The sequence below is a fragment of the Pelophylax lessonae genome (genome assembly GCF_965119305.1).
Source record: "Pelophylax lessonae genome assembly, chromosome: 7".
NCBI lineage: Eukaryota > Metazoa > Chordata > Amphibia > Anura > Ranidae > Pelophylax > Pelophylax lessonae.
In genome coordinates, this window is record NC_138774.1 from 205,459,571 (window position 1) to 205,469,890 (window position 10,320).

At 42.0% G+C, this 10,320-nt stretch overlaps 1 protein-coding gene across 1 annotated transcript; it reads right to left on the reverse strand.

Moving 5' to 3' along the window:
- Positions 1-4,481: 4,481 nt before the first annotated feature.
- Positions 4,482-6,026, reverse strand: LOC309560577 (uncharacterized protein; the record flags this gene model as incomplete). The annotated part of the gene is made up of 1 exon (XM_082264201.1): positions 4,482-6,026. One exon carries the CDS (start codon positions 6,024-6,026, stop codon positions 4,482-4,484), a length of 1,545 nt encoding a protein of 514 aa, XP_082120327.1.
- Positions 6,027-10,320: the final 4,294 nt, after the last annotated feature.

Below are 10,320 nucleotides of genomic sequence, written 5' to 3' on the forward strand. Positions count from 1 at the left end.
AGTCTGGTCAGACCGAATACATAATAAACAGGCAAAAAATTTGGGGGAGCATACCCATGTATTTCTAAAGCTGCTGCAGCTATGAACCAAAAGACATGTATATTAAAAAATAATAGCGCGCAAATGCAAAAGAGTGAAATGGAGTGAAAAACATTTCTGTGTTAACTTACCCAGTGACTCCAGACCTAGACAGGGAGTGTTTTGTAGTTATGGGAGAAAAGGGAGTGTGGATGATCTCAGCCTCTTCTAAAGTGCTTAATTTATCTTTCAGAGGTCTAATTACTGTCTAATGAGCTGGGCGTTTGTGGCCATCAAACAGTCACGAGGAAGAGACATTGGCCTATCCACTAGTTATGTTAACTTTTACTGTAACTCTGAACCTTTTAGTATTTTGACATACACAACATTCTAGGAATTTGTCAGCGGTGTGGCATGTAGATATGATGTTTTATCTATGCAGTAAATGTGTCTCCTCCAAGCTATCCACCATGATCTCCATGACTGATACCTTCATATCCACAATTGACTTAATTTAAGGAGTCTGAAAATAGGTTTTAACTGCTGGTTACTCAGCAAATGTATGTGATTTTTCTTTTTTACATTTGCTCTGTGAAACCTGATTTTGCTTTTGTGTGACAGAATAGCTTTTTTGTCCCTTGCTATCTCCTGTGGCTAATCTCCTAGGATTCGCTTTGCATACACCTTCCGGCCATGGTACATCACCTTTCCCAGCGAGCGGTGTCAGTATCAAGCTCGCGAGTTATATTACGGATGGAATAGGTTACCTGGCAGGAGGATCTGTTACATGAAATCTTCCCGCTGTGTATATCAGTGTTGCAGATGGATAGAAAGGGCAAAGACTCTATATGATGTGAGCAGGAAAGCATTTGTGAATGTGTGTGGGTTTTATATATATATATATCTCATTGACCATATGGCTAATGCAGTGGTCCTTCAGAGCCTCAGACAGCCGAGGGATGAAGACTCATTCACCTCACTGGTTCCCAATCTAGGGTAGGTATACCCCCTGGAGTACATGCCAAGACATAAGACATCCTAGTATACTTGAAAATGTGTTAATATTGGCGGTGGCTCAAATGCATTTTCAACAATTGTTAAAAAAAATTATAGATTTCATCAAAATAACACATTTTTGTACATTTGTTCCGTACTTCATAAATCCTATTGTAGCCTCCCCTTTACCCATGGGAAGCAGTTGGGGACCCCCAGGCAGCTCATGGGTTAGCATCTCAAAACTTGGGTTGGAATCCTTGACCTTTTGTCGGGTGGAAGAAATTAGGTGCAGTCCCTTTTTTAGAGTGTTACAAAGAGTTTATTATAGGCCCAACAATTCAAGGAGATGGGGTTGGGGCATCGAATTCCCAAAAAGGCAACCAAAGCGGGAGGTGTACAGTTGATGGAAATAGTCGTCAAATGTGTAAGTGACCTCAAAAGTTGCTTTGAGTGCGCACACCTTTAAAAATAGGAGTTTCCCTTTAATTGGTAAAAATCAGAACCCCAAAATCAAAGATTTATTGCATGTAAATCAAATAGTGCAGCGCTAAAAAAATAACTTACATAAGTTATAAAAAATCATAAGTGCAGTGCAATCAAACAAAGACCAACATGTGTAAAGTCCATAAAAGATCATGAATCCCAGGTATCGATCAAATGTGGAGAATGAGAGAGTCCAAAAACAGAGGGTGAAGTCCCAAGATATGGTGAGCAGAAAGGAAAACAACCGTGATGAATGGATAAAGTGGCTGCTTACCAAACGGAATGGGCCCCCAACTTAATGGACAGGCCACTCAGGCTTGGGAAAAAACACTCAGGATAGACTCCTTCCTCCACATGTGTAAACCAGGATCACCTCCAGATACTCCTTAGATCTCCCAGATATCACACAGAGTCATAAATGACTCTCCTCCGTGATCTCTCTGGTGACTTCTAGAATCTTCTTTGTATTTCTCTATTCTCTCAGGGAGGGAGGTGGAGGCAATGTGATGGTCATATGGTCTCCAGACTTCACAGGAGGAAAACTCTAGATCTCCTCTGCCACCAGATCCTGCAGTGTCTCCCTCTACGTTCTATGGAACGTAGACAGAGGACACAGAGGACGTTCCATAGAACGTAGAGGGAGACACTGCAGGATCTGGTGGCAGAGGAGATCTAGAGTTTTCCTCCTGTGAAGTCTGGAGACCATATGACCATCACATTTGCCTCCACCTCCCTCCCTGAGAGAATAGAGAAATACAAAGAAGATTCTAGAAGTCACCAGAGAGATCACGGAGGAGAGTCATTTATGACTCTGTGTGATATCTGGGAGATCTAAGGAGTATCTGGAGGTGATCCTGGTTTACACATGTGGAGGAAGGAGTCTATCCTGAGTGTTTTTTCCCAAGCCTGAGTGGCCTGTCCATTAAGTTGGGGGCCCATTCCGTTTGGTAAGCAGCCACTTTATCCATTCATCACGGTTGTTTTCCTTTCTGCTCACCATATCTTGGGACTTCACCCTCTGTTTTTGGACTCTCTCATTCTCCACATTTGATCGATACCTGGGATTCATGATCTTTTATGGACTTTATACATGTTGGTCTTTGTTTGATTGCACTGCACTTATGATTTTTTATAACTTACTTATCTAAGTTATTTTTTAAGCGCTGCACTATTTGATTTACATTATTGTTTGGATTTCTATAGGTCCAGTGTTCTAGCTGCTAAATATAGTTTCTATCTGTATCATCATTTAGCGCAGGATTCCCCCCTTGATTACAAAGATTTATTGCACTCCTGGAATCTTTCAACAACTGACCCTGTATTCTGTACTGGTCATTCTAAGACACCTGTTCATCTGATCGATCACTTGCAAGGATCCATGTCAGACTATCCCTTATCATGAAAGGTGTGTATGTGCCAACATGGAGAGTAGCAACTCGCAGAGCCGGTTTTCCCTCCTGAATCCTGATAGATGGGATACTGTAGCTTGGGACCAATTCTTCTGAAATACAATGGCCTCTGTGAGATGAAGTGATAAATGTCTAGGTGCTGTGTATCAGCAACATGAACGTTCTAACGGTGCAGTAATCGGACAACAGTTGTGTACCAATATGGAGCAAGGACAAGGCAGCCAATTGTCTGGGCCCTACAGAGCTTGGAAATTCATTCCAGAGACAGCTGAGCCATTGAATCAAACTCCTGTCTCCAGACCGCAAAATTGATCAATTCAGGAACAGACAAGATTGGCCTTTGGGGTTCTGCAAATTCTAGTTGACCGGACATCATGCTGACATTTACTGACCTGGACTTCAGACTTTATTGATCTACAAACTTGTTCCTGGAAGGCGACCCCCAAAACTGCTGTTCTTCTCAAGTTAGAATAACAGCCAGGTAACTAGCAGGGCAATGGTGGCCCCATATTGCCTTTTGAAAATGTTTACTTCCAACCTTACTTGTATAAGGGCATAACTGGGCCACCATTGCCCTTCTAAATGCCTGGCTGTTATTGTGACTTGACGAAAACCATGAGTTGGGATTCGCTGTCCGAGAATAGGTTTTGAGATCAGTTAGGCCGGATTCACATATGTGCAAATTGGATTCAGTTTTTACTTGTTCACACATGTCCGGGGCAGCTGCAATGCGGTTTGCAAAAGGGTCCTGTATGTTTTTGAGCCTGGTTCAGGTGCAAATTCAGGCAAATATTTGGACCTCAATCACACCTGAATCTGTGCACAGAAATGCACCAGACCCCAGGCTGGAAACTGTGGCCAGAAGTCCAGATCAGTAAAAGTCAGCATTGCAGAACCAAAGACAGTGGGCAGACTCCATGTTTCCTTCAGAAAAGGTCTCCAAGTTTGTTAGTGTGTTAGTGTGGCCTTGGGGGAGGACATATACTGCTTAGAGACTAAAAGCTAATGGCATTGATGAAAACAAATGCATTGCTCCTGTTAGTGTCTGGAACCCCTGGTCCCGATGATAGTCCCGGACTATCTATAACTTCTTTGCTCGTTTTGTGTCTTGCAGGCCTGGGAGGCTGGTTTCTGGAAGTTACACAGACGGAGACAGATGTATAGTGAAACCAAGCTCTCAGTTTATTATAGGCTCGTTGTGGTTTATATAGTAAAGAGTAAGGGCATATAGCATAAGTATAGGATACTTGTTACGTTCTTATTGGTTAAACAGTTTAAGGAAACCAAGCGTCATTTCGGGAAATAAGCGAGTACACTTAATACCATATAGGGCATATAGCTTATTGCTAGAAACGCCTGACATGATTTCATCAAAAACCACAAACAGAAACTTGCCATAACTGTAACACGTACACATTTGCAAAGCTTGTATAACTAAGATACATAGAAAATGGAGTGGGAACATACAAAATGGAGGGCAAATAAAATTGATACCTCCCCATCTCCCACAATCCCCTCTTAAAATCAATAATCTTCCCAATTGATTTTCCCAGAAAAAAAACCCTGTGTCACTCCCTAGATAGTAAGGTTACTCTTTCCCTTTTGTTTGTGACTCTTGACATACTTAGTATATTCATTAGGGCTGTTAGTTGGGGGTTTCTTGCAGCCTGCAATTTGGTGGGATAGCATTGAAATATTCTTCACCTTTGGCCTGGAAGCTCTAGCAATAATACACATTACCAGCTTGAAGCATGCAAATAGAAAAAGCAAAAAGAGCAGGACCATGATAACGGTCATAGCAATATTTTTCAACCAGGAAAATATTCCTCCGACTCCAAACTCTACATTACTAAAAGGACTCCATGTCTTAGCAATATTCCTGGCTTCCTGTTGCAGCTTATCTACTTCCTTCCTGTGTTGTGCAATAATATCATAATAATCAGGGATCTCAACAGAAGTGTTGTGTATCCATGTGCAGCATTCATAACCCTCCGTAACTTCACATAACCCAGTAAGAGCAGCACTCATACTTTCTATGGCTAGGTCATGGAGCTCAAGTTGTTTCTTAATTGCCCTCACTTCTATATTTAATTTGGTAATGTCTCCTGAGTTCTTATCTAGGATGTCATCGAGAATTTTAGAGTAATTATTCAACCTTTTCATCATGTCTATTCCCCATCCGGTCCATGAGGGGAACCAGGCCCATACCATATCCTTTTCAAGGAATAATTCTCTTTTATTGCGGTGTTTGAGGGGATACCTAGGATGCATACTAGCTTCGAGGAGATGTCCTCCTTTGTTGTCTCCCACTACACCCATGATGGGAACTAGAGATGCGAGGTAACACCACCCTTGGGGTACAATAGGGATCCAAGGGTGACAAATCTTTCCACAACAAATATAAGTACTGTTTCCCAAGGCTAGGGGACGTTTGTGAAATATTGCCATTATTTGGTCAGAATAACTAGACCAAGCTAAATTTGACAACAACCGTCCTACTGGGGAAGAGGAAGTGGAACTGGAGTTAAGAAAGTTCATCAGAGTGGCGTTTAGGGCTGGTTCTGAGGTGTGCCAGAAGGAGCTGTCCATCGAGGTCATTGAGAAATTAATCTTAGTTTGCCGGCACACTTCAGCTCCCTTGGTGGAGTTTCCCAACCTAAAACACCAGTCTGGGGAATGACTTCTACCAATAATTTGGAAAGTGAGGGTATCATTTGAGAGTGTTCTCGTGACATTGGTGAGGACAACAGGAGGTGTACCATTTAGAAAAGGGGTGAAGTTTAAAGGTATCGCTACTAGGGGGATTCTAGCTGTGCTAGGATGGAGTTTACTACATATCCAACATTTTTCATATCCGGACTTCTGGGCATAGGCATATTTAAATTGCAACAATGACATTTTATCTGTAAGACTTTTTGAGCTTTCATCTCTCTTTTGTCTGTTATGTGCATTACTCTGTGTTGGGGTGTTGGAAGCTCCGCAAATGGCCTGTAGCCCTACCAGGTCTTCTGGATGATAAATACAGTTAGTGGTAACCCATACTACAGAGAAGACTGAAAATGATACGAGTCCTATAAGTAGCCAAAGTTTTCCAGAATCTGGTGCTATTGGGAATGTCATTTTTCTACAGGGTCAGGGCCGCCTGCCTCTGAAAAACCCCCTTTTCTTGACTATCCTGTTCGAGGTCAGAGTCGTCCACTCCCGTTAGTACCTCTCTTGCTTCTGGACCTTCCTGTTCAAGGTCAGGGCCGTCCGCCCCCGTTAGTACCTCTCTTGGGTCTGGATCTGGACTTGCTTCTGGGGGTGGAGCCTCCTTTACCAATTTCACTCGAGTAGCATGGATCCAGGCTTGTTGGTTCTCCACAAGGACAGCGATTCTGGTCACTGCGACTACCTTTGTCTTTTGGTCCAAAACGAAATCCAGCCTTGGTCTTGTGATGCTACTTCATCTCCTTCCCTCAAGTGATGGGTTGATACCTGTGAAAAGAAAAGAAAGGTGCGAGCAACTTTTTCGTTCCACTTGATTCAAAATTCCAATTTACTTTTTCTCAACTCGTCTTTGATTGTCTTATTTATCCTTTCCACTGTACCTGAATTCTGGGCAATGCAAATAGGAGCACTATTACGGGGTATACATGGTTTCCCCTCTTTGCAAATTAATCCTGTTATAGGATTCTTTTGCAAGACAGGATAACCCCAGTCCTCCAATTCCTCAGCAGTGGCTGAGGCTTGTAGATCTGTGATCAACTGGGCATCATCGGGGAGGATGGGGGTTAGGACAGGCATTTGTTTTAGGGCTCCTAAAGGTAACTGTTGTGCGGCTGCTTTTGCTATTTTGTCTGCTAGTGCGTTGCCCTTGGAGATGTCATCAGTACCTCTGGTATGTGCCCTACAGTGAATGATAGCTAACTCTGAGGGTAACAACATAGCCTGAAGAAGGTTGGTGATGAGCTCTTTCATCATGTCTGCACGGGGTGAAGTGACACTTTCAATAGTTTCTAGGCAGTCATGCGGTTCTTGGCCCATATCATCTGCTGAATCCATCTACTATTGACTAAAAGGAACTCTTATTTCTTCCCTGCTTTGGGCCTATATGTAAAAACCTATTTGTAGATGTGTGAATGGGGTTGATGGGTATTGGAGATGCTCATGTTTGGCCGTATATGTTTATATGTTCTTTCCCACCCCCTGTGTCCTATTCCATAATACTAGGCAATAAACAGTGGGGCGCTAGCTGCGGGGATACAAGATCTCCCCTCTTTTAGAAAAAGGCCGTTCTCAACTTTTTCTAAAACATCACCCAAGTCCTTAAAACCTGTTCTGTAGCATGTTGTGGTGTAACATAACGTTTATTACCAGTAGCCCATTTAAAACTGGGGCCTACCTAGGGCAAATGATGTGGCCATCCCTATTACCATCTCACAAGATGCTATGTGCTATGTTCAGAGTCACTTCAGGCATGCCTTTAGGCCTGGACTGCGACCATCTTTGGATAAAAACTTATAGGGCAAAGTTTACCACCATACTCCTGGGCAAGTACACCTGTCATGGTCTTACAATTGTCCCTTGCATAAACACAAAACATTTTTCCATGATTTGGGAGGCCCAGTGCAGGCGCTACAACCATAGCAGTTTTCAGATATATAAACGCATTTAACATTTCTGGTGACATTTCTGGACCTGTGGTTTGTCTCAAAATGTTATTATAGATAGGAGTAGTCCGGATCCATAACAAGCAATGATCCTGTGGGCGGGCAAGACCCACTGTGGGCTGGCAAGACCCACTAGAGCAGCAGCTCTTATGTGACTGACTCTACTATCACTCTCTGTGAGAACAAAACCAAGGTGAACAACACTTTCCTGACACCGCTGTCATAATTCCTGTGACACTTTGTGTCCACATACATGTACATTTCAATAAACTCACTCGCTCTGACTGGCCTCCACAGAGTGACTACATATGTCATATACATATTGTAGCGGGACTGAACCATGAGCAGGTGTCCATCCCCTCTTGCATGGTCTGGAGAACTATAGAGCGGACAATTGAATTGTCTGCTTGGCCCTAAGGCATTTCTACACCAGGTAAGTTACCTTGACTGAAAAATAAGAAACAAAGATGGCTGTGTCTCCTCGTCCAATAGGACGCTTAAAAAAAACACACTACTTAAACCAATCACTGTAAAGTGGGTAACATCGGATGGTATGGCTGTCAGTAGAGATGGCATATCAGATACCACTTGCATGCTATGATCAGATAAAGAACTAAAAACTTTTTGGCTTAGTGCCAATTTTCAAAAAAAACTTTATTATTTTTTTTTTTTTTTTTTTTTAGAAACTTCTGCTAGCTGCAATTGCAGAAGTGACCATTACTTCCTCTCACACGGAAGGAAATTTACTAGTTTTAAATGAATCTGACACACAAACATTTTCTGCTTGTTTGAGATAATATAATGGCTGCAAAGAAAACGACATCTGCCTTGGAAAACGAAACCGTGGGGTGCAGGTGTGGTCAGGGGCATTTGTAAGGTAATATTGGTTTTAGTAGCCCAATCAGAAACGTGCTGTTTTATAATTAACATGTACTGTGACTTTAAATTACCGACAAATTATTGAATCCTAAGACTGTGCTACTCCGCAGTGACACTTAACCACAGCTTTAAGGCTATGTTTCCACTATTGCGGCTACAAAGTCACACGACTTCAAGCGCAAGTTTGTAGTGCAATTTGTTTGCAGCTACTTCTGGGGACCCCAGCGCGACCTCCTTCTGTGAGGGACAAGTTGCCCTGAAGTCGCCCAAAAGTAGTGCAAAAACCTTTTTTCAAGTTGCTGCGACTCAAGTCGCAGCAGTTTGAGCGGTCCTATTTGTAAATAATGGGTTTTGACCTATCATGCGACTTGACATGTGTCAAGTCGCACAACAAGTCGCAAAAGTGGAAATGGAGCCCTAGAGTCCAAAACCACCAAACAGTTTCACCCGTCTACCGGTCTACAGGCAATTGCTGTGGGTAAAGAACTTTCACTTATATTAGCATCTCCAATTTTCCCCGCTTTTTCCATGTACTTTATATTACAACTCCCTATTTTTTCCTGACCATCTTGCTTGGTTATCTATCCAAGGGTTAATAAATGTGCATCCACCAGAGACCCAGGCGACATATCTCGCCTCGATCAGGGGGGATGGGTTTTGTTTGGTTTGATACTTCCTCATTCTAAAGATATTACAACTAAACATTTACTGAAAGAGAATGCGGACGGACAGAACTCTTTTTTTTCTGTAATTTACTTGTCTTTAATTAGGCAAACGTTTGTACTACATAGTTGAAGGTAAATTTCAAGAAAACTGCACTGAAAATTGTAAGAAAATTGTATCATGTATGGCCAGCATCAGACCTAAACCTTCAGTATAATTTCACAAAACCATAAACAAAATCCAATATTCTCTCACTTAACAAAACATGTCTCTAAGATTTACACATTCACAAAATCACTTAAATGTATCTGGGTCCTTAGACCCTTTTTATGGTTAAAAACCCTCCTGAAAAGCCACTTGGTGTATGTATATTAAACCTTATACTTTTTTTTTTTTTTTTTTTTTTGACTCTGAATGTCCCCTCTTGGAACAACCAAAAAAAAAACTTTTCCGAGTCTTGACTGATACTCCCAGGTATAGTGGCTATCAAGAAGGTTTTCCTACCATTATAGACAAACAAACAATGCACATAATAAACATTTATCTTAATTTGTCTTACGATCGGTCAGTCAATTTTTACAGTAATAATGAGACTGTCGCTATCAGGAACAGTGTGTTATATTAACAGTCCGCAGGCGCAATTTTTTACAAGTCATATATAATTATAACTATAACTATAACTAAACCTTTTGGGCCACACAAACAAATTATCTTACACTTCTATGCGACAGAGAAGGAAAGCTTAAAGATTTTTCAGACACAAAACGAGCAATTTCTCTAACACTTCTTAAGTCTCCCTGAGACTAAAAATATTTCCCTGAAATATTTCAATTATGGGTCTGTTGCGTGTGTTCCCGGAACACACCAACCCCCTTGGTTCACTTTGATATGATTTTAGTCAGTGTCCCGCCCCGGAGCCACACTACAATCGGCTGTATAGAAAAGGATTTTTCTACTTACCGAATGAGCGTGGTTGTCCGCGAGGGATGACTTTCATATCCCGGACGAGCCCCCAGCTGTTAGTGTCTGGAACCCCTGGTCCCGATGATAGTCCCGGACTATCTATAACTTCTTTGCTCGTTTTGTGTCTTGCAGGCCTGGGAGGCTGGTTTCTGGAAGTTACACAGACGGAGACAGATGTATAGTGAAACCAAGCTCTCAGTTTATTATAGGCTCGTTGTGGTTTATATAGTAAAGAGTAAGGGCATATAGCATAAGTA